We start from the raw sequence: 25,996 nt of genomic DNA, 5'->3' as shown, positions 1-25,996 counted from the left end.
CAAAGTTTCTCAAACTGGAAGGTGGAATGCAATGTGCTATCATCAGCAAAACTGTGGATAGGATTTCCAGTGAATGGAAGAAGGTCATTAATATAAGGAGGAAGAGATTTAGAGAAAAAACTGAGTCGTGGGGACACCAGTATTAGTGAAGTATTATTATTGACTGTTATATGCATTCGTTGATTGAATCTTACATTTCTTCTTTGCATATCCTGTGCTATTAAAGTGTAGTTTCCTTAAATATAATCTGTAATTACGAGAGAGAGAAAAACAAATTAAAAACAGGAAACCCTGGTTTATAGTTATAATGATTTGGAAAGCACTATCCGGCATATTTTATTGTCATGCGCATTTGGGGCAGAGGAATGATGATGACGGTACATCCAGTATATCACAGCTCAGAGTGATCCAGTTTTTTTTACTGGACGACACACCTTTGCTGTCCAGTTGAATAGCAAAAGTGTGTGCAACGGGCACACACTTTTTAGAACTTTTTCTTTCATTTTTCATGTTATCACGTGATGCTTCAGAATTCATTTTCACTAGAAATTACTATCTTTTGCAATAATGTTGTATATACACTACTCTAAGTATATGCACACCATCACGCTTGGGAAAAACGCGACATTTAATGACCAAATCAATAAGATATAGCCCCACTTTCGGACCCGCTGACAAAAAGAATTTGTTTACGTTCTTCTTTGCGTGCAGTCGCTAGTTCAGTTGCAGAAGGTAGACCCATTGTGCCTGCTATAATCTGGCATTTCAGTTCATTCCAATCAATGCTGTTCCATAAGATTTTTGTGAGACTCTGGAACGGGCAGGTGAGTTGATGGACTTCGTTTACGTCACACCTGGTTTTCACACTATGTATGATGCATTATAATGCTGGAACACGGAGTGTCCATTTCCATGGAGCGTGGAGGTTCTGGGCAAAATTGCCGAAGATGTCAATTCCGTCAACTCATTAGTTGTTAACATGGTCGTTATAATCACCGTCCTCTCACACCAATTGGAAAAAAGCCCGGGTTCGAATCCCGTCAATGGCGCGAAGAATTTTAATGGGGTTTTTTCATTCAATGGCCGAGTTACTCGGTCTCAGGCACTGGTTTCCCTCGGAAACTGTGGCTTTTCGTTCGGCAAAATAGGCCAACCGACCAGAGAAGGCACAATTTTATGGAACTAATACACAAGGGTAGATGAGGTAATTTTCGGGTGGCTCTAATGTGACAACTAATTTTGTTCCATAGTTCAGGAACAACAACGCCAAGCACCATTTTAAGTGATGTCTGGATTTCGTTAGGTGTGGTGTAGGGCTTGTGAGCATCAGCTCTTAAATGCATGTCGTGCAGCAATAACAGATCAAGGGTGTGGCTGACAAATTTCTGATATGGCATCCAACGATTGAGCTTTATCGGAAGATCATAACTCATTTGAAGGAATGTAAAATAAGTAAATTTTGCACTGTTTTGAACATTTATTTTAATTATTTTCCCTCTCCAAAAAGTATTGCTGTTTCTTAGGATCTTCCTGACTGGCTCAGGATTAAACTTGTTTCTGCTTTTCGTACATATCGTTCGCACCAATCACAACATTGGGAGAGGTGTCCTAATATTTTTGGCAGAGTAGTATACATCGGATATATACTTGGATGTGCAGGTATTCATAATTTAACTTTAATATTCAAAAGCCTCTGGCTGATTACAATTACATCCTGCCGTTTTTAAGTTTCAAAGAAAGCAGAACAAATTTAAAAAATCTCTGATTGGCTATCGTATAGTAGAATAGAGATTAATATGTATTAGAGTTAGACAATTCATATTTTTCGAACTTATAACTAATTTACGACTTTTATCGTAAATATCTGCCATCATCACATCAATCCTGATTTCTGTAACACATTATTTGGTCCGAGTTAACTGTGACTTCTTAAATAACTGTGTTTGAATTGTGTTCCCAATACGAATTCTCCTAACGGTGTCAGGTTATGGAATTAGAGTTCATCATGATTGGTGCCATTTCTACGATTAGTGTCTCTTCAAGATCGAGTACAAATGATTAATGTGAGACGTGTAAATAGATTAATACTTAGTAAGATTGATGCTTCTGATTTATTATCTGCAATTAATTTCTAAAACCTTCCAAATCCCAAAGGATGAATCTCTTTTTTTGAAATAACATTAAACAGAACTAGTTACGCTTATCTTACTTATTTTAACACTATTATCGAGTATTTATCTCATCTATCTAAAAACGTTTTATGCTCTGGTTCTAAAAGAGACTCAAGAACGATAGTAGGGAATTCTTTGCATATGTGGACAACTAAAAGGAAAAGAATGAACCATATTTGTTCTCTACAATTAGTAAAACTTATGGAATATATGAATAAGGATCAGTGAAGGGTAATTTTCATAGTAATGTGATTATAGGAGAGTTCCAATATGGTTTGTTAAGGGAAGATTTTATCTAACCATTCTAGTAAAGTAATATGAGTTAGCCATAAAGGAACCGGATCCATTTCCTTTGTCTCATGAGTTAGAAAAGTATAGCATTGGTAATAGCGTACTGCAGCACACAAAGGGATGGTTAGCTGCTAGAATACAAAAGTAGTTATAAATGGACAATTATTCGAGTGGATTAGGATTATAAATGTGAACTTTCAGGGTTCTATGTTAAGGCCCTTTTCTTTTCTAATTTTCATTACTAATTTTGATGTTTGTGATATAAGTTGATGTCAAAATTGTATAAGAAGAGAAACAAATTATACAACTGATCTAAATTTCCAACTAAGTTTTAAAGTTTTAAGTACGAGTGTCTATGGACAAAGCAATGGCCGTTTATCTGTTCAATTGTACTTAGATTGAGTAGAGTTGTTCACACGTTTGGCATAAGTTCGCCAATAGAGACCAACCATTGGAAGAAGAGCCCGGTGAGCTTCAAAAGAGCTATTCTGATGTCTCTGATTTTTAAATGTATAGCGGATTCGCGTATTAGGTGATACTATCCGATTTAATATACGCGACTTAGACGGTAAATCGGATAACGATATTTCTCTGAGGTCGACATTATTTTTATTATTATAATCTGTTTATTTAACCGTAAGGTTCAGCTCCCACACAGCCTAAAGGCGAGGAGGTCATGATAGAAATTAAAATGCACCCATCTCAGTGAGTCACGTGTACAGTCAAGAAATGATTTAACAGAAGAAGCTTTTACAGAAGATGATGAGCGTACATATTCAGGTAAAAGGCTACAAGCGACAGATGAAAAATATATATAATTAATAACGGATACTTATGACTATTACCGGGACATCATCAATACTTATTTTATTTATTTTTTTTAATGAAAACCCCAAACACGAGAAGTATTAGAACCTATAGTACTTGGTACCGTGCTTGGGTTGGAGGTTGAGAAGACGAAAGAAGATATTTGTTGACATTATTAGATTTGAACTTCTGTAGATTGTAATTTTCAGGAAATATGTATGAAGGAAGGTTGTTCCAGAAAACGGCAGTTGAATGAATAAACGAGGAAGATGAAAAGTTGGTTCTATGAGTTTGAAGCTGGACAGTAAATGGATGTTGGCTGGTGGTGGCACGTGTTCGGACTGTTTTGAAATGAGAGCGGGAATTATAGAAGCCAATTCAGAAGAACAGTGCCCATGGAAGTATCTGTAGAAGAGGCATGCAGCAGAAACAGTACATCTATGAGAAAGCGAGTGGAGAGACTCTGTTAGAGATGAATCATTAATTAACCTAACTGCCCTCTTCTGAATGGAATCTAGAAGCCTGAGAGAGGTTTTGGGGGCACTATCTCAGAGGTGGGAACAATATTCCATGGTAGGGTGGATTTGTAATTAGTGCAGAGGGAACAGCTGGTTGGAAGAAAAGTAACGCCGAGAGCAAAAGAGAAACCCAGGTTTTTTTAGATGAAGAGGAAGCAATATTTGTAATGTGCTTGTGCCAAGAGAGATTAGAAGTAAGGGTAATCCTCAAAAGAGATATATCATTTTGCCTAGAAATCGGAGTGTCACCAAAGATAAGCACAGGAGCAGAAGAATCCTTTTTGCGAGATATAAGACAAAATCGAGTTTTAAAAGGATTGAAATCAACTAAGTTGTCTTTTCCCCCCTGGAGAATTACCTGAAGATTGGCATTTAAGGAATTGGTAGCAGATTTTCGAGAAGTTGTCACTGAGTGAATAGGGCGAGGTTTCCGAAACAGGAAAGTGGAATGCAATGTGCTATCATCGGCAAAACTATGGATAGGATTTCCAGTCAATGTAAGAAGGTCATGAACATACAAGAGGAAAAGAGTGGGGGAAAGAACTGAACCTTCGGGGACACCGGCATTAGTGGAGAATGTAGAAGACAAAGAGCCATCTACCATCACCCTCAGTAAGCGATCAGAAAGAAAACTGGATAACCAATTACAAAAAACAGTTGGCAAACCATAAGGTGGAAACATGTTTAGAAGACCTTTGTGCAAAACATGATCGAAAGCCTATAAGATGTCAAGAGCAACTGCTTGTGTTTCACAGAACTTTTCCATTGAATTTGTCCATAAATGGGTAACATAAGCCAGAATATCACCAGTGGATCGACACTGACGGAATTTATACTAGCGATCGTTGATCAGACGGAAGGTTTCTAGGTAGTTTAAGAGTTGGCGGTTAATTGATTTCTCCATTACTTTAGAAAGAGTAGAAGTAATTTCAATGGGACGATAATTGGATGGGAGGAATTTGTCACCCTTTTCAGGAACTGACTAGATATGAGCAAATTTCCAATCAGAAGGAAAAACATCTTTGGAATAAGAAAGTGAAAAAAGACAACAACGAACAGGAGTAAGTTCAGGAGCACAGGTTTTGAGAACAAGTGGAGAAATACCATCAGGACCTGGAGCTTTCTTAGCATCAAGGTTTGTCAAAATCCTTCTGGCATCCTTTTGACGGAAGACCACAGAAGGCATTGAATGGAGCGTGTTACTTAATATTACTAATAATATTAAGAGTAGGAGACCGGCAGAATTACTTAACAAGTACAGGTCACTGTTGAACAAAAGCCGGGAATTAGGGTTGAATTTGAAAGTGTCTGCAATTCTGCCCAGACACGATAGGAGGGAGTATATGATGAGAGCCTTGTCGATCAATTCGGCCCTGGAAAGATTGTGCAAGGCTCAAGGGGTAGAATTTTTTTCAGCCTGGACTGTACTTGTTAACAGGAGAGATTTAAGTGTATCCCATCCCTGTGGATGGGATACACTTAAATAGAAAGGGTGCAAGAATATTTGCTGATGCTATCAAGGCAGTGTTAGGTGGGTCGGAAAACTGCTAGCTTGGGGGGAGACAAAGACCAATAGATTGACAGTAGCCACTGGCAGAGGTGAAAGAGATTCTTGCACTGCTTCTATTAGAATGAGCAGAAGCCTGAAAAACAAGATGCATGGTATTTCAGAGACTGCTGGGAGCCATTGCGGTACAAGTAAACACATGGGTTGTGTTAGGGTAGCTAAGAATAGGAACAGGTGCAGGTATACTTGTGTGTACACCAATGCTAGGAGTTTAGTAAATAAATTTGATGAATTTGAGATATTGCTGAAAACATCAAAGGCAGATATTGTTGGGATATCAGAGACGTGGTGTCACACAGATATAAGGGATGCGGAACTGCAATTTGGGGAGTACAACGTCTACAGAAAGGATAGACAGGATAGGAAGGGGGGAGGTGTTATGCTATTAGTTAAGAAACACATAAAAACCAAGGAAGTGAAGCCAGTCGACATCGCTGGACAGTGCAGTGTTGAGTCAGTTTGGTGTGACATAAACATTGGGAGATCAAAATTGAGAGTAGGAGTGTGCTATAGGCCTAATGACTCTGATGAGTATAATAAGGAACTGTACAGGGAAATAGAGTAGGCCAGTAAATCAGAGTGTCTTATAATGGGAGATTTTAATTTCCCAGATATTGACTGGAATTTGGGGGCTGGTTACTCACACACTAGCAGGGCTTTTGTGGATTTATTGGATGATTGTTTTCTACATCAGCATGTTCGGGAGGCAACTAGAGGGAGTAATACTCTTGATTTGATTATCAGCAGTCATTCTTCATACATTAAGAATCTGCAGATAAATGAACCACTAGGTGGCAGTGATCACAGTGTGCTGAAGTGGGATTTACTGAAAGAGGTAACTACCATCAGAGGTAAAGGGAAGGGTTATTGCTTCCGTAAAGGCGACTACCATGGACTGAGACAGTATTTAAATTCTATACAGTGGGACCAACTGATGATGTTACCAACAGCAAATTCAAAATGGGAAGCATTCAAAGAACTTATCTTGGAAGCTACTAGGCTTTACATACCAACTAAGAAATATTGTTCAAGGTTTAGGCCTAAATGGATGTCAGATGAACTAATGAGGCATATGGCAGAGAAGAAAAATGCATGGGATACATACAAATTAACATGTGACACAGAAGCCTATGATAGAAACAAGTTGATATGCAACCAAGTTACAAAGGAGGTTAGGCAGGCAAAGGCAGATTACGAGAAATCCTTGGCAAGGGATGCAAAGAAAAACAGCAAAGAGTTCTTTACTTATGTAAACTCTAGAAGGAAGGGGATGAATCAGATTGGTCCACTTGATATTGATGGGTCAAGTGTTGATGATCCTGCTCAGGTAGCTAACAAACTAAATGAATATTTTGCATCGACATTCACACATGAGGAGTTATTCAGCGAGGGGAATGCCAGAGGTGTATTCAACTCTAGCAGTAAGCTACAGAATCTTGAAATAACTGGGAGTAAAGTGGAGGAGAAACTGTTGAAGATAAACACAAGAAAGGCACCCGGGGTGGATGGGATCTATCCAGTTATATTAAAGGAGGCAGCAAAGGAAGTAAGCAAACCCTTAGCCATAAGTATGAGAGCTTCCTTGGACTCAGGGGAGGTACCCATAGACTGGAAATGTGCAAATGTGACTCCAATTCACAAAGGAGGATCAAAGGCTGACACAAGTAATTATAGACCTGTGAGCTTAACTTCTGTTCCAGGAAAATTAATGGAGGCACTGGTTAAAGAAGCACTGCAGGATCATTTAGGCAAGACTTCAGTTATAGCTCAGACACAGCATGGTTTTGTTAAGGGGAAGTCTTGCCTGACCAACTTGATTGGATACTATGATGCAGTCACAAAAGAACTGGATGCAGGGAATAACTTTGATATTATATACTTGGATCTTAGAAAGGCTTTTGATACTGTTGCACATGGAAGACTGCTACACAAATTGGAGCAGTGTGACATTGGAGGCAAATTGCTGCTATGCTATGGATAAAGGGGTGGTTGAGGGGGAGAAGACAGAGAGTGGTAATCAATGGACACTGCTCATCGTGGACTGATGTTATTAGTGGAGTCCCTCAGGGCTCAGTGTTGGGTCCATTGTTGTTTTCTGTATTTATAAATGATATTGATGATGGTATATCGGGATTAATGTCCAAGTTTGCAGACGATACAAAGGTTGGCAGGGTTGTCAAGGACACTACTGACACTATGCTGCTGCAACAGGATCTGGAAAGGTTGAGCAGATGGGCTGAGAGGTGGCAAATGAAGTTTAACATTGACAAATGTAAAGTACTACACATGGGAAACAGCAACCCCAGAGCAACGTATCAACTCTGTGGTACAACACTGACAGTGGTAGAGAATGAAAGGGAATTGGGGGTGGTTGTGCAGGCAGATATGAAGTTCTCTGAGCAGTGCAGACGGTCTGCAAGAGTAGCTCATGGAGTATTGTCAATGATATACAGGAATTTTTCCAGCAGGGATAAGGAGTTGATTATTCCATTGTATAAGGCGATGGTCAGGCCACACCTAGAGTACTATATACAGGTCTGGAGGCCTCATTTCAAGAAGGATGTAGAGCTGCTGGAACGAGTACAGAGAAGGGCAACAAGATTAGTGAATGGAACAAAGGGGTGCTCTTACGAAGAAAGGCTTAAGTTTTGCAAATTACAGTGTCTGGAGACTAGGCACCAGCGAGGTGACCTGATAGAGGTGTATAAAGCCTTGAATGGTTTAAGCATGCTCAATGCTGATGGGATTCTTCCTCTAGCTCAGAATAATCACCTGAGAGGGCATAAATTCAAATTGAGGAAAGACAGATGTAGGATAGACGTGCGGAAATTTGCCTTTAGCCAGCGGGTGGTTGGTTGGTGGAACAGACTTCCATCCCTTGTGGTGGAGGTTGATAGCCTAAATAAGTTTAAGGCTCAGCTGGACAGGTATTTTGAAGGAACAGAGGGGTGAAGTGGAAGTGGTTTTTTTTTTTTTTTTTTTTGGCTGATGCTGCATAAGCTTGCTTTCTTGCATCAAATGCCTCTACTAATGCTAATGCTAATGCTAATGCTAATGTGTTGGGAATGGTGGGAGGTGTTTTACCAAGATCATTAATACATGAGTTGGAAGAAAAATGGGATGGTAGCAGGTCAGCTCTATCCTTGGCTGAAGTGACAACAGAACCACCTGGCTTTGACAGCGGTTGGAGCAGAGATGGGCAAAAGTTGCGGCCAATAGTTTTGGCAAGAGACCAGAATGTTCGACTAGCATTAGGGCAAGAACCAAGTTTTCTGCTCTTAACCCGTTCAAACTCTAGTTTGGACTGATTGATAACTGCTTTACAATTGTTGCGAGCTTTGATGTAGGCAGAAAATGAAACTGAAGAATTAGAAACAAGCCAATTACGATATGCGACGTTCTTCTCTTGAACAGCCTTAGCAATTTTATTGGATAACCAAGGTTTAGATAAAGGACGAGATTTTAAAGTGGAGTGTGGGATAAAGGATTCCATTCCTGCAAGAATAATTTCACTGACACGATCTGAGCAAATGCTGACATCAGAAGTTTTGAAACAGTAATCCGACCAAGGAAAAGAAGAAAAGAAGTCGCGCAGGTCATCCCATTTTGCATTCTTGTAATGCCAAACAACACGAGGTTGGGAATAGCCATGAGATAAAGGCTCCAATGGAGAAGAGACAATCACCAAGTTGTGATCTGAGGTGCCTAAATGACCTCTCACTTCGACTGTGTACTTAGAATGGTTGTTTGTGAGAAAAAGATCAAGCGTGTTGGTTGAATGGTCAGGAATGTCAGGTATTCTTGTAGGTAAATGAACAATCCGTGCAAGGTCATTAGTAATAGCAAAAGCCTCTGCATCTCAACCTGCTGGGTCGGTGTGTATAGAAAACGGAAGCCAGCTGGAGTTGTGAACATTTAAATCACCAAGGAAAATTACCTCACTGTTAGGAAAGTTGGATTGGAGAAAGCCAAGTTGCAAAGAGAGGAAGTCAAAGAGCTCCAAGTGATTAGTGGAGTTAGAAGAACGGTAGAGACAACAGGAGAATTTGACAGAATGAGGTAGAGAGATTATGAGCCAGAGAAGATGATATTCCAAAGAGGATATTCCAAATTACCAAGTCTCTGACAGGGAATATCGGAATGGACCTATGCATAAGTACCACCTTTGAGGCGAAATGAATCAGACAGCAATTAATTTGGGCAACTGAGATGAGCAGTACTTGAATCAACCGATAACTGAGATTCTATCAAAAAAAGTACATGGGGTTTGGCAGACTGCAAGTGGAAATGGACATCGTTGAGATTAGAACGGAGACCACGTATATTTGTGAAATGAATTAGGAAGTGTTTGGGAGGTTTAGGTGTTTTCACAGATAAGCTTTCTCTAATAGTTTGACAATTCATGGCGTATTCAATAGTAAGAAAAGGTGGGTGGGACATGCTGTATGAAGTAATGAAATTTTTGGATATGGCGTGCACATGGTAAGAATATACCTAGATCCTTGACATAACGTGGCCTCGACAATATCCCCCCATACACACTACTCGGACTCTCTTCAGTCAGTCACTATCTGGCAGATTAGGTGTAGCAAGATTATACACTAGCTGGTCCCAGAAGCCTGCTAAAGAGTTACCAATAAGTTCGATCCAATAAGTTACCAATAAGTGCCTGCGAACACCGTTTTAGGGCTCTACCCTCGAAATGTAAGGAAGATTGGATCTCGCCATGAAGTTCATCATAACCTCAAAAGTTATCAGTCATACTGCATGATGGAAGAGATGGGGAAGGGTTCACCGGAACCTAACTGTGGAGACATGGGTTCCACCATTTCAAGCCTCCAATAAGCAAAGTGGTGGTATTGCACCGGTTGATGAGAGTCATCTACCACCTAGTACTGCCTGGTAACACAGAGGGGTGTCATTCCTCGGTGTGGTGTGGGCGCCACACCTCGACCCCTGCTTACGTTGGTTCACACCTGGATGGTCACCCACCGTGTGCTTGTGCATGGAGGTTATACCCAGGATTATTGACAGTCCCACCATCGTGAAGGTGCATACAGAGGATTTGGCTGTCACAGACCGTCCGGACGTCGCCGAAATTGGGTCCACTTGACTTGAGTGTCACCCGAATATCAGTTTCATCAGCGTTTTAGACTCCCAGGTAGCAAATACAGCTTGACTGGCATATCTGAGAGAATGTCTGTGACGACCTCAAGGACCACATTTACAGTTCATAAACGCTTTTGCAAGTTTATAAACGTATTTTACGAAATGTTTCTATGGAATTTTCGCCAACCGCCCTTCTTAAAGCGCACTGAAAGTTTCATTTTATGTTTTATTAAAACTAGTAGATTGTCTGGAGGATTTTAAATTTTATGAGATGGAATCTGGTCATCGCAGTTACTTGGTTTTCCTCTCCGACATTAGAATTAGTTGCTCTGCTACATATAAATGAACCGGTAGGTATTCTTCGGTGCGTGAAAATTTGTAGGGGATCTATGGCGAGAGCTTTATAGAGGCCAATTATGTTAGATGGGAACATGTTCTTGAGACTTGAGACGTAGGACCAAGCTTAGTCAATTTTGATGGAAACATAATCCTGGGTATAACCTCCATTCACAAGAACACCACTGTGGGTGACCACCCAGGTGTGAACCAACGTAAGCAACGGTCGAGGTGTAGTGTCCACACCACACGGAGGAATGCCGCCCCTTTGTGTTACCAGGCAGTACTAGGTGGTAGATGACTTTCATCAACCGGTGCAATACCACCACTTTGCTTATTGGAGGCTTGAAGTGGTTGAACCCATGTTTGACTCACCTTTGTATATCCATCCCTCTATACCCGAATATTTAATTTCTAACGTTAAATAATGAGCTGATTTTTGAATATTTGTCTGTTTCTAAGGGAAATACTAATAAAAAAGAGAAAGAAAGCAATTGTAGTAGCTGCTGCGAAGTATTTCTCTAATTAATTTCGTCTTATTTCAATGTTCGTTTAAAAGAGAAACACACTACTGACTTTTTACAATTTTACAGTACTATTTTTCTCAATTTTAAAGTGAATAATCCTTTTCGAATACACCGTTGCTTAATTGTAGAACTTAATAATATCAAAGTTTTACCCTTGTTGTCATTTTAATTAGTACAGTTCCTAAAGTACCGAAAGAATTTAAGTTTTTTTAACTGTGATTCATGTTATGTATTGTTCAAATTGTGAAAAAACTACAGAATATCTTTATATATCAATCATTATCGTTCTGGATGCACGCATTTCAGGATGAAGTGGTAAAATTTTATTTATTAAAGGAATTATTAACAGCGTTGTTAGAACTCGTTTATTTAAACAAATTCTATCCGCAAAGGTTAAGTTATTCTTTAATATACATAATATGAAATTCTCTGTTTTGCAGACTAACAGTGTTGATGAGAACATCTTGCTGTTTGAGCATTAATTAATTACACAAAGAAAACATTTTTTTAATCCTTAAAGAAGTCTCTTATTGCTTCTCTTGTGAAAAACCTACTGAGATGAAAATAACTCTTCCACCATCAGATTTTGCGAGACAAATTCCCACCGTTACTCAGACGAAGAGCCCCTTCTCGTGTTGCTATGTACCTAGATATTCAACCTCCTGGATGCATAATTAATGGAAGGATGAGCAGCGAACTGTAAACATACTGGTCAGTTTTATAAAAACTAGCTTAAGTCGTGATTTTTTGGTCGGAGATTTTTAAAGCTCCATGAGATGGTTGGAGATTTTTAAAGCTCCAGTAAATAATTGCATAATTTAAGGACTAGAAACTGTCATAAAAAGGATAAAGATAAATAAATAATAAGTAAAGAAAAAAATGAACATGTTTATTAACGATCTGGGAAAGGCAGTTGCGCTTTGTTAAAAATTCATGTACTGACGTTTAGAAAATATTTATTATTATTTCCAATTCCTCACTATTTCATCTCTAAATACACGTCAGACCATATTCTGACAGTCCAAGTTAAGGCATAATTAAGCCACAGTACTCTATTTAATATTAAGTAAATACCTGCAATCATCTTAAATCAATGATCGCTCTATAGAGTTTATTTGGGATAGAGTTTATTCGAAATATAGTAAGCAGGAAGACTAAAAGAAGAACCCATGCTCTACAGTTTAAATATTACACAACTTGCAGAGGCTATTTCCTCTTCCTTCAAAACGATACAGGGATTCTGTCAAAGATAAGCAATGTCTGTGCCAGAATGGTACCCAACATCCATGTACATGAGAAAAAGCCACTTCCAAAGTTGGAAATATCTTCAGATAGCATGAGGTCAACAAAGTACAGTGCAGTTCCTTGAACTTAGTATTTGTGTAATGCCTCCCGAAGCCTACAGTTTCCGGCAGAGCCTGATAAAGAACCAACTGCGTTAGCTGCATCCTTGGAGCATCCAGAAAGCTGGAGTCAAGTTTCTTTCTCCACTGAAAATCCTCCAAGTGGATGCACATTTCTCCAAGGTTCTCATAGATTTAAGTTCAACGTAAATCCTGAAAGGAGTTGAAGTACGAGGGGGATGATCATTTATTTCGCGGACTGGTGCAAGATCTTAACCTAATTGTAATCATCTGAATCTTCTGTGGATTTTTCCTTCTCGAAATACTCTCCCTTGAACTTTACACACTTTCGCCACCCTCGTGCCCACATATTAAATGCTTCTTGCAAACCATTTTTCGAACGACTGCGAAGTGCTTCCGTTGTGGCTCTGCGAGCATCGCTTGTGTCGGACGCGAAACGCTTGCCTTTCAGAGCTTTCTTCAGACGTGGAAACAGGAAGAAATCACACCGGGCTAAGCCCGAAGAATAAGGGGGATGTGGTAGAACCTCGGCGTCGATGACAGTGATCACAATATTAGCTGCACAATATTAGCCGTATGTGACCTGGAATTGCCTTGATGGAGAAATCAGTTCAAGTTCGGTCACACGGCATTATGGCCATCCAACAAAGACACTCATTACTATACGAATTTCTGCGCCTTCGGTGTATTCTATGCTTCAATGTTCTTTCACCAGAGCCGGAATAATAATTCCTCGAAGAGATTCAGAGGAACGGAATTGGAACAGCAGAATGAAACATAAAAAGTTCAACAATCTTGTAGTTATACGTAGTATCCCATTTCAGAAAAGAAAAGGTAGCCTAATGAACCCACATTTATTGAATAAGGAGCTAAGAAAGTCCATTTTTAAAATTAACATTAAGAATACGCATTAAATTTATAAAGATAACATAAAGAAATAGGCAATAGCAGATCTCATTAACTTTAGACAGGATGACCTTCTTTACATAAAAAAAAGAATACGAACTTCATGATGAAAATACGGTTCTTGACTCTAGGATAATAAATCCAATAAAAGCCTTTTTTGCAATTTTATTATAACCAGTCATAATTTAAGTCTTAGTAAGAAAAAACTACGTTTATGTACCATTAAAAGAACACGATTTTCCCCCGTTTTATGTAATATATTAACACAGATCCAAAATGACAACCACTATTAACAGCACCATATCTCAGAAGAAGAAGAAGAAGTTATTTTTCTGAGATGTGGTGCTGTGGTTATTCAAAAGAAGTTATTTGCTGTTATGTGAAGAAGTCTACAGATGAGAAAAACAATCATTAATCCCTGACCATATTAATCATTAATTAGTTTTCAAAATGAAGAGAATGTTTTCTTTTTCATCCTAATCACATGAACTACATTGCCAAAAGAATTCGGGAACCCCTGAGATTTGGGAAAAAGAGAATCAAACTCACCTTTCACGTGTCAGGAATGAGTATAAAAGAAATTGCCTCTAGAAGATCAACAAAATACAGCAGATGCGTTAAGGAGTTTGAGCTTAGCGACTTACAAGAAAGTCGCTAAGCTATTACAAGAGTCGTCATAAAAAAACATATTAAGGCCATATTTCGTCGTATATAATATGACTGTAAATCGCGTGTATTTTGTGGTCGATTTGCTGGATGAAAAGCCAGAGTTTTTCATCCAGCAAATAACCCCTAGAGTCTGGCAGTTAAAACGAGACGACCATTGCCTGAGACTGACTAAACCAGACACGTTGTGAAAAAGACCCATAAAATTCTTCGCGTCATTAAACGGGATTCGAACTGAGGTCTTTTCTACCCGGTGTGGGAAGGGCGATGATTATAGCAACTGTGCTATCGACGAAGGCTCAAATGGTGTCGCTACAACCAGAAAACGTTAGGAGAGACTGAAGAAATTGACGGCGAGATCGAGGGGGCGCCCAGAAGGGTAAATCTTTTCAGTCCTCAATAAATATTGATAACTACCAGGAATTCAGGGAGACCACAGGAACTGATATTAGTAAAAGGACGATAAATAGAGAGCTGAACTCTATTGGATTTTACCGATGAAGAGCTTTAGCACATAAACCAAAGATCACAGCACACAATGCACAGCGTCGACTAGCTTGGTCACTGGGAAGATTATGGTTAAAGGAACTGGAACATTGGGAAGATTATGGTTAAAGAATCACGGGTACGCAGTTTCCTGAACTGCTATCGTGTTTGGGATTGGCAGATTCCCGAAAAATGTTATTAATCATGATGTATCATCCCATCTGTGAAATTTGGAGGAGGCGCTGTCATCGTCTGAGGGTGTTTCTTGTGGTGTGGCTTGGACTAGCGTTCTTGGAACAATGAAAAAAACCTTGTAGTACCTTGACATTCTAGGAAATTTTGCTCTTTCAATACTGTAGAAACTGTATGGGAAGGCCTTGTTCTGTTTCAACATGATAATGCACCATGCCGTACTACAAAACTTGTAGTGACTTGATTTGAAGATAGGCGTCCTAAAGCTTCTTTGGCCTGCCTAAAACTGCGATCCTAACTCCATTAAACACCTTTGGGATGAACTGAAATGCCGCCATCAGCAGCTAAATTGATATTTCATTTTACCTGTTGTGTTCAAAAAGAATGAACCAAAACTCCGCCTTCCTGTTATCTAAAATTGGTTCCGAGTTTACTGACGAAGATAAATTTAGTAATTAAAGTCGAAGGTGAGCCGGGACGTTATTAAATATCGTGCGAATAAAAGGTTCTTAGAAATATGCAGGTGTCCGGCTACTTTTTGGCAATATAGCTTACTGTATGTAATTAATCGTTTTGAATTTTTTCCTTTTTTCTACTTGAAGAATTCCCCAGGAATTCACGTACAGAAATATTTTAGGCAACTTTTCTGTACTGGACATCTACACATGCAAAACAAAAATCTAATTTCTCAATGTGTATTGATTATTATAGTTTACCGCTAATTATTAACGACCCTGTAGTTAATTAAGAAAAATCTTCCATTTTTTTTACTCCTTTGAGAGATGCTACCATAAAAATTAAAATTTCCCCGCGTGTATGAAATCGTATAACGCGAGTTTTATTTATTTTTTTTATTTTGGAAGCAGAATTTTAATCACATAAGTATTCCGAACTCGAACGCCTGGAAAAGCATTGACAGATTGCAGCGGGGTGTTTAATTATCAGCGGAATGCCGCACTGCGCTTTTTTTTGAACTAATAGCGAGCAGGTAAGATTTCTTTGGCATTTTTTCCTCTTCCAGGTGTTACAGCAACGTTAAATAAATCGTGAATTGTTAAAAATTTTCAACTTGCGATGCTACATAAATTGTATCAAACTTTTAATTTATTCCTATACGCTGTTGTTGTTGTTGTAGGGCTTTAGGAGCATCTGCAATTAAGGCCATATTGCTTCGAGTATATTGTCTGTAAATTGCGTGTTCTGAGGTCGAATTTCTGTTTGCTGGACGAAAACCCCGTTTCAGGGAGAAAAAACCATGTTGCACTCGCCTGAGACCGATTAACTGAATCCCGTTCTGAAAAAGGCCCATTAAAATTTCTCACGTCATCGATGGGACTGAAACCTAGGTCTTATCCACCCGATGTGGGGAAATCAACTATTCTACCAACTCAGCTACCCACGAGGACTTTCTGTGCGCATTTATATCTTCAGGTACGTAATTCTCTGGACTTAACTCATTAATTGTGAAGTTATTCTTTTAGTTCCATCTCTCGCTGGCAGAATGGTGTTGATACTTTCTGTTCCATTGTAGAAACCTTCAATGATCGGGTTCGCATGGCCGATCAAAGTTGCAGAATTCTTTTCTTGGGGATGGGAAGAACCTCTCTCTCAGTGACTCAAATATCTAAGAAACTTTCGAAGTCAGATAAATCTTACTGAATCTGCCAAAATTGTTCTTAAAATACAAATCCTTTCGAGTACATATCATTATTAGAGTAGGCATGAGTAAAATGAATGAGGACGTAATTTTCACGGTTATAAATGATTTTAAAACTAGGGGGCCATGAATTCAAGTAACGTGGGGAGATGTTTAGTCTGGACTGCAGGAGGTTTTACTTTAGCCAGCGAGTTATAAATTACTGGAATAAGTTACCTATATGAGTGGTTGAGACTGACAGTTTGGGGAAATTCAAAGGTCAGCTGCATAGAGGGAAACGCATAGGTTGTCTATTTCCTTTTGGCTGTTACAACATAAGCCATAAGCTCCTTGCACCATGTGGCCATTGCTAATACTAATACTAACTAGCAATACCACATATCGATACCTACACGCAGTTTGGTTATTGTCTTTGACATTAACTACTCATCACGTGCACATTAATAGACTGCAGTCAGTTGTAACGGACTTATAAGAAACAACTGCTACAGATCAGAAAGCAATTTCTGGTCAGAAACTGCATTTACGCAGCGATTTTCAATTGTCCTCAACGCTTCTGAAATCTGGGCATCAGCAACATCCACCAACGGCAGACCATCAAGTCTTCTTATTTCATTAAAATCTTCGGTAAAAGTATAAATATTCGAAGATGTTAAAAGACAATCGCGCAGTGAGAGAATTAAGAACTTGGTTTGTGAATTGTTTCGGGTAGGTGGAGGTGAACAACGTCAGGAGTTTATTTAAACAAGGCTTGTTTGTTCGCGCGATCTCTAACCTTTAAGAAGACATAAATGCAGTTTTCCCTCAGTTAATCATGGTCTGATCGAGAATGATGCGCATACTCAACTCAAGCAAAAGTGATTGATGACCATGTCGTATTTCTTAGGCATTAACGTTAATTGTGCGCCCAGAACGTGGAAGAAATCAAATTTTTTTCTGTTATTAATTTTTTATATAAGAATTATAACCGTTATTAGGATTTTTCATTGGAAAACTTTGCACAAGGTCTACGATCAATATCTTCAAGGCCCTACTGCTACCACGTCCAACTGTTATTTAATATACTGCTCTGGGAAGGCCCATTTTCAGTATAACACATTAAACAACATCCCCAAGGCAATATTTTTATCCGTTAGATTTTGTTGGTTACTCGTATTTGAAAGCATGTTGTCGTCAGGAATATTTATGCTTTACTTACTGCTAATTACACGATACTGTGATTGCCTATTCAAGTTACGAGTTATTTATAGCTTATACGTGGGCTGATTGTAATTCTGCACATAATAACACTCTGTGAACAGGGCTGCTGTTATGATGCCTTCAAAATGTTTGCTCAATGTAGATTGCAAAAGGTTTATCATCGGCATATGTTTGAATCCACAGCTGCCTCACCTGGGGAGCTTATGAATTATTTAGGGAAAGGAATTGAAAGTTTCCAGGAACAGTGACGGTCCTCGGGTGAGCTAAAGGAGCTTTAGACCCCCCCCCCTATAATGAAAATAGTGTCGACTTTTTTGTACGTTAAAAATACTCTTTCATTGCCCAATCCTTGGTATGCCTGTCTATTCAACACACATTTTATCTGAGCAGTACGATAAACATTGATGGGTATTGCGATGGTTGAAATTTTTTTGTAAGGCCAATAAACTATTCCTATCGTGTTATTCCAGTTTCCCTGATTCCTGTGGTCATTGGTATTCAAAATTCAGTGGGTCCAAGTTCAAAGATGAATATGAACCATCAAATGAGTCTCCCTAGTCTGTCCGTACTGATACACTCGCATCTGCTGCATATTTACAAGTATATACACTTGTGCCTCTAACTGTAGGATGGATCTTTTGTGATCTGTTCCTGCTAGAAAGGAAGATAAAACTAGTTGTTTGGTTTAGCTTAGCACTTCATTATGTACTTTTTTTTGCGTGTTCTATGAATTATATAAATTGCGTATGTTCTAAGGTCGATTTTCTGTTTGGTGGATGAAAATCCGAGTTTCCCGGAGGGGAAACCACGCTACCCTCGCCTGAGACCGACTAAGTCAGCCACGTTGTGAAAAAAGGTCCATGAAAATTCCACCCGTCATCGACTGGACTCGAAGTCAGGTCTTTTCCATCCGATGTGGGGAGGACGGCGATTCTACCAATTATGTAAAATTATATCATGAATTTATGGAACTTGGGACAAATGTATGGGTCCAGGTGAAAACCCAAATTTCCTCCAAACCCAAAGGTTGTTCACGAGGTAAAGACAAACCTAGTATATTTCATTAACTTTGATCAAAGCTCCAGTAAAACTATAAAAACACTCTATTATAAGAATAATATTTTAAATTACTATTAAAGTATTATTTTCATAATTATAATCCAAGAGAAAAAAATCGTCATATTCGGCACCTTCCTTCACAGAAAATTTAGGCAGCCGCCTAAATTTGCTATGAAAGAAGGCGTCTGAAATTTAGAAATCAAATTTATTCATATGCTAGAAATCTGTCTATTTTATCATTTATTTTTATTTGCTTTCATCATTTTTTACTGTGAAGGCAGCTGCCTTAAATCGAGATATCAAAGGCACTTGGATATCCAGCGATTTTCAGATTGAGCTTTCTTTAGTCCCGCCATCTAGCGGTTACATTACTTGATGAAGTACCACGAAACGTTTTTTTTTTTGTAGTTGTGCTTTAAAATAAAATGAACGTGATCTGATCATTGCGTTTGGAATGGGAAAACAACGCTTATGAATGATTGTTTACCGATTTCCAACGCTTATGAAATGATTGTTTAACAATTTCCAATTATGAAATGATTGTTTACCGATTTTCAACTGATGACGTCATTATAACAGGCATACGCAACCACATACACACAGCATTCAATGGGAAAAAACAGGACCAGAAAATAGCGAAACTGACACATACATACAAAGCGTCAGTTTTATTTAACAAGAAAATTTGCATATTCATTACATATTTAAAACTTTCTCATGCCAGTGAAAATGAAACTGAAAATTTTATACTGGCAGTAAAGATACTTTTTTAATGATTCTTCTATGTATTTCCTGTTTATGCTGATACTACTGGTCTCATCTTTAACTCGTAACAACCCAGAAAGCATCGATTCTTTCTGCTGCAGAGAAATGACACTGCAACTCAGTAATGGTGTAGAACATGATGTCATTTTGCAAGGGAAGGAGGAAAGGGTCTAGAATAACCAAGAAAAGCATCGGTTCCATATCGTCATCTTGAATTCTATATGACACACACACGTTACGTCTGCTTGTTACTAAATTGCACGCCTTGTCTACAAGGAGCACGTTTCATGGTTACAAATGGGCCTTTGTGTTTCTGGAAAATTGCATTCTGGTTGCGTAGTACAGATGAAGATGTTTGTTATTCAGATGGGATTAAAGACCTGAGGAAAACTACCTAAAATATAGAATGCAATTGAACATCCACGAACGCAGTACTTGAATAAACTAGAATTAATTATAATTGAATTAGACTTGAATTTACGGTAACTGCATACTACTTCGCTACCATCCCCTCTAGGATGCGGTTCGGTCGAAACTAGGAAGATGATATAGTGTACAGTCGTATATAAAATATAATGACCTTTCGAGACTGCTGCTAGGGCGAAATTTGCAAGTTGTCATTTCCAGCTATTGTTTACAATTGCGTGTAACTGTTGTTATTTCGAGCAATGTGGCCAGCACATTTTATCATCTGAAGAAAGGTTTTTACATGGCCCAGTTAAAGTTAATTTTCGATTCGTTCACTGCATATATTTTTAAAACACAATAAACACAGCCAATGATTACACAGAAAACTAAGTTCTTGATTTTTTTTTTTATTGAGGACACATTTTGCATATGATGAAGTACATCATTAGCTGGGAGACTAAGAGAAGAGAAAAGAATAAGAAAAGATATTGCTTGAAATCTCCTAGAAAATAATCAGATTTTTACGTTTCTTGGTTGAAATAAAAGTTCACTTTAATTTGAAGAATTCAAACGGTATAGATTAATAAAATGGAAAAGAATAAATATACAATTACAAATCCACTTAATTATTGTGGGTAATAGAAAATACCTCCTCTTAATTACATAATCTTCTTTTAAAACTTCTTTTCTTTGAGTTCCGTGAGTTTCATCATTGCTTTGGCTAAATTTAAGGCACACGTTCATTAATTCTATATACAAGTTAGATCATCTTTATTACTATAACAAAATCAAACAATTTCATTTCTTATTAAATACTGTATTCATAAATTTACCCTCCTTTATTGTCTAATTTTAGTGATGAGGGGTTATATTCCTATTTGCAGAGTCTACTCCGCTTAATGCACTATCCTGAGTATGTCTAGAACGCTACATTCCTATTTTCTTCTTAATGTGTAATTATTAATTATCCCTCAATGTCCAGCTATAGGATGTTTGGGATGTTTGAAAAGTAAGTGGCCATTTTGCCGCATATCATCAGTTCCTTCTATAAGCGGAGTGGACAAGGGCATGTTAAAAAGTCTGGCATAATTTTAGGAACAAGTCCTTTAAAATCATGATTTATTAACTCTTTTCTGGGTATGTGAGCAGTTTTTTTGTTACCTACTGTACATATGATATGTGTGTTTAAATCAACGAATGAATAAAAGCGTAATAATGATTCATCTAAGAATTACAGTGTTCCTTAAGCAGCTGCTGGTGTTTAGTGAAAGAAAAAGAAAAGATAATTCTTTTAAGAAACGAGACCTTAAACATACCCTTTATAAATTAAAGTAAATCTTATTTTAAAGGACTTGGTGGATATGCCATTTAAAGTTAGTGACTTGTTCTTAAAATATCACCTGAATGCTATAATATTAATAAATTCTATCAATTAATGTAACCATTATTTAGTAAAAAACTAATACTTTATATCAGTCATCCGTACCCATCAAAAATGGATTAAAAATTCCTCATTTCCAGTAACAAACATTACAAAATACAGTTCCAAATTTCTTTCATTTCCACATTGATCTATAAACTCTATAAATCTTATTTTGCAACAAAGTTTCAAATATTCTTGCTTTATTGTGGCTTTGTAATAAACATAATTAAACTTTCTTCTAAATTAGAATTATATTTTACAAAACAATGATTGAAAAATATATTCCTATTCATCTTCTTGTCTTTATTAGTTGTAATTCTTATAATAACTATCGTTAATAATACACTACCTGTAACAATTATAGGTACACAGTGCGTGCTGCCATCTAGGGGTGCTTAAATGACAAAATAAAACGAAACGTGCCTTTTAGTCGCGGATAATTGAAGTAAAGCTAGAGATAATGGATTGCACAACAACAGGCAGGGATGGGGGGAGGGAGAGGAAGGCGCAGTCGCATGCGAAGCTAAGGTATAATAGCCATCGTGAATATAAATGTAACAAAATGTTGGAATCCCAACCATGCCGAAGGAGCAGAAAATTTTTTCTCATATTGAGAGTTAAATATTCAAAGAACAGATGGAATAAATTCCACAATGTGATATTAACTTCTAATCTTAGATTAAAGCATTATTTGTATTGAAAATAAAAAGCACATCAGTACAAAAACATTGTAATTAATTTTCATTTTAAAAATTAAACAAGATACAATAAGGACATCACAAGACGTGTAAATTGTCGCACGACTTCGACTTAAGGCGACCTTTGCCGAAGAATTTATTAAGAAGACCTCTGGCACGATAACCAGAGCCTAACGATCCTTTACTGCGTCTTTTCACTTGCTTTGTAGGAGAAGAAAATTCTTTCATTTCTTCCTGCTGTTGAATCTTCAGACGGATTTGGGTAACAATGCCGACTAGCAACTCGTCCACTTGGTGGTTGATTCCTGCTGATGTCTCTATGAACTTGCATTCGTAAGTGCAAGCGACTGATTTTCCCTCTGGAAAATAAAAATTAAACAAATTTCAAATAGAATCGTCCACAAGATTTTAAGTGTAGGGTCTCAAAGATTATTTAAATATGGTCTGTCATATTTTAAGGATCAGTCCGAACTTCTAAACTATGAAGGAAAGTCGATAACCAGTTTGTTATCGACAAGAACGTGTACAAGGGACATGAGCTCTTTGGTTAATAGTCGCTCAAGTGTACTGGATGGACAGATAGGTCGATATCATCCAAGATACTTGTTCAACTGGAAATGGACAAGCTGTACATCTGGAGTTGTCTTCAGAAGAAGCACCGATGGAGATGATAGGGAAATAGCTACTGTTTCTTAGAGTTACTTCAATGGTCTTAGCTGGCTATGGATGGATAACTCTTGTCTGTCTTGATGAGATCAAAAGCGGAGTTTCGGAAAGAAAAGTAAACAAAAAAAATTATTTTCGATGTCGGAAAATTTAGAAAAAAAATTAATTACAGGAAAATTTAAATAAAGTTATCCCTTTAGAACATGTTGCTTTTTTGTCTTTCCAAAGAGTGATTTATCATGAACAAAGTCAGTCATTGTCACGCCTTCGTGGATAAAATTATTCTATGACGAGCCCATCAACGTTTCTTCTCTTACTTTTCAGCGCGTACATGTATTCGTCTCTTCTTTCTTCAGGTAACATCATTCTGTCAACCTTTTTTGTAATATTCTCTCTTGGGAATACTGCGCATGTGTGAATTGGGTTTTACAGTATTCCACGTTTACGTATAACAAGGAGTATTCTGTTTATCGATTATTAAGGACAGATTCGGTTGGCTTCAGCAAAAACGCATGTGCCAGCATAAAATTCCAGACAGCGTTGATAAAACTTAACCGATAAATTAATAAACAGAACGCCTGCGCTTCTAGATTTATTTGTCTCTGTGGACAACCCTCACCTATAAAATGAAGTCTGTTTTCCGGAAGTATCTGTCCTTCTTCCATCTTATGTCGGAAGTAATTCTTTACTTTAAACAAAAAAGAAGCTTTTCTACTGACAGCCATTTCCTATATCGAAATTTACGAAAAGGGTTTCTGTTGGATACCCTCTTTTTCTCTGGAGGACTCTGCTAATCCCAAACATGTCGCTAATCACCATTAAAAGCGTCGCACTTTGATCTCTTCATTATATGTAGTGAGTACCTCGGGTCCTTTAATCCTTCAAATACCCATTATACCATCTCTGACGACAGTAACACCTTTCCTTAATGTTCCATCTCTTTTCCTCCTTGAGACACTAGTTTATTTTCTTCTGACAGTATCGTCCACCCTGCCTCTTATAAAGTTTACCTCTTCTTTTTCTTTAATAGCTTCACGTAGCGCATTATCAAAAGTGTCTTTGGAGATCCCTTATATCATTTATTATTACTGTACAGCAATTTCCAATGATCTACAAGGTTATTTGCATAAAATTATTTAACATAATTGTTAAAACGTTCAGTAAGTTTTACAATTATCTAACCTCTGTAATAATAACTTTAACTTCAAATACAATATTAACAACTGAAAATAAATATCAAGATAAATGGAGGGAAGTCGATGTAAAAGTCCATTTTCATTTCTTTAAGGACATAAGTGTCCGTTAATGTGTACTTGGTTTTCACGTTATAAAGTTAACGATGTTGGCAATCATTCTTAAAATTGGCATAAGCCCTTACAGGTTGCACTGCTCTTTAAGAGCGGAATGTTATTTGGATAAAATGAGAAGAGAAGAACGAAGAGAAGTTTGCAATAGACTAATAGCATGCATGGTATTCTGGCAGTTGTTTATCATCAGGACCTTCATATAAGGTTATATCTTTGCAAAACCACACGGAAATTGACTGAAGCATTATACATCCTATGTATAATGCCTAAAAACTCATCATGACTAGTGGCATCCTCCACATGCACTCAAGAAGAATATTTCTGGCACGGTAATGTATATCATATTGATTATTTTTGTTTTATTCTGTGATTATTGCAATCATTCCATACTCCATAGTACGGATTGGTTGCAATCCGTACCATTGAGTACGGATTGACACTTGCATGCAATCATTTCATGCTCCTGGAAGTCCTGAGAGGACTTTGTGAGGGTTATCATGGAAGTGAACTGTCATGATATTTTGTGCTTCCTCTGAGTACCATTTACCACGGTGCGGTAAACTGGTGTCGGTTGCCTCGATGACAGCAATAAGTCGAAAGAGTGACTATAGAGTTTGTGAATTTCAAGGTGATCTATGACTGAGAATAATGGTTGAACCTAGCATTTATATTTGATGGATTTACCGCTCAATAATGTGGTGGATGTTCAATTGTGAGCGAAAAATTATTAGTTAAAATAATCACAAGCACAGTTCCCAAGCTTGTGTGCTTTCTGTATTTGGTCATCTGGAACTGGTCATCGGACAAATGTAGATTTTTATTTTGTTAGAGGATTTCTTCTGAACAATTCTGTGGCAAATCTATTTTTATTGATGTTTCATTAAAAGACACGCAAAGTTCCATCCAGTTAAACTCACACAGCTCAATATACTGTAATTTGACGTCGTACTACATTATGGTGAGGTAGTTCTATGTTGGAAACTTCTGAAGTTAGGATTATATGGATGTAGCAGTGATTGCTGTTTTTAAAATCAGGTATAGAAGGAAAGAAGTAGATAATATGCTAAAATAGCAGGATAGTATAGGATATGAAAGCAAACGGAAGATTCAAAAAAGAAGAAGGAAACAGCCCGGTGTCATATTTAGAGTATGCATTTTATAACAGAGGAGAAAGATAGAGGGGGAAAATGAAGACAGATAAAGATAGAAATAAAAGCGAGAGGAGAGATAAAGAAGGAAAGAAAAGCGAGAGGAGAGATAAAGAAGGAAAGAAAAGCGAGAGGAGAGATAAAGAAGGAAAGAAAAGCGAAACAGGAAGAAAGAGAAGCAAAAGAGGAAGAAAGAATTAGGAAAAGGAAAGAGAAATATTGCTCATAATAACTCCTTATAAGCTAATAAGTCAGTTTTCACCTTCTGTACAGATGGCTCGTGTCCTCACGAGGTCTGACTTGTTCCCCACCAGAATGACTGCCTTAGACATAGTATAACCTTTCTCTCGGAGGTTGAACAGAATGTCGACAGCCTTCTCGAAAGTGCTTCTCTCTGTGATGGAGTAAACCACTACGTAAGCATCTGCTTCGGCATACGCATCGTCCAAAGACTGTAATGAGAAAGTAAGAAAACAAAATAATTAGTGGAGGCATCAGTTTTATCGGTTTGATCACAAGCAAAACGTATTGGAAACACGTTCATAATCAACTCACATTCCAGTCTTGTAACGGTAACCTGTCATCGGTGTCTGGATCTTTAGTAATAAGCCAATCATCAGCTCCCTTCCACAATATAATGGTTGCATTTCCAATCTTCTGTTAAAAGACTGGTTGGAAATTGAAATTTAATCTATTATATTAAGAAATGTCAGTTTAACAAGATT

The 25,996-nt window shown here is 37.8% G+C and overlaps 1 protein-coding gene across 1 annotated transcript in view; it reads right to left on the bottom strand.

The window, feature by feature from the left end:
* Window positions 1-21,831: 21,831 nt before the first annotated feature.
* The window catches only part of LOC150089917 (uncharacterized), an 84,989-nt gene continuing 80,824 nt past the window's right edge, over window positions 21,832-25,996 (bottom strand). The window contains exons 3-4 of the mRNA XM_090368897.1: window positions 25,534-25,723; window positions 21,832-22,509 (exon numbers count right to left, since the gene is read on the bottom strand). Of these exons, the coding sequence (XP_090225023.1) occupies window positions 22,229-22,509; window positions 25,534-25,723 (471 nt within the window). The 3' untranslated portion in view covers window positions 21,832-22,228. The remainder of the gene's footprint in view (window positions 22,510-25,533; window positions 25,724-25,996) is intronic.

Source organism: Mastigoproctus giganteus, chromosome 2 (assembly GCF_048544385.1).
Source record: "Mastigoproctus giganteus isolate SK-2022 chromosome 2, ASM4854438v1, whole genome shotgun sequence".
In the NCBI taxonomy this organism is placed as follows: Eukaryota; Metazoa; Arthropoda; class Arachnida; order Uropygi; family Thelyphonidae; genus Mastigoproctus; species Mastigoproctus giganteus.
The sequence above is the reverse complement of the archived record's forward strand: the minus strand, read 5'-3'. Positions and strand labels throughout refer to the sequence as shown.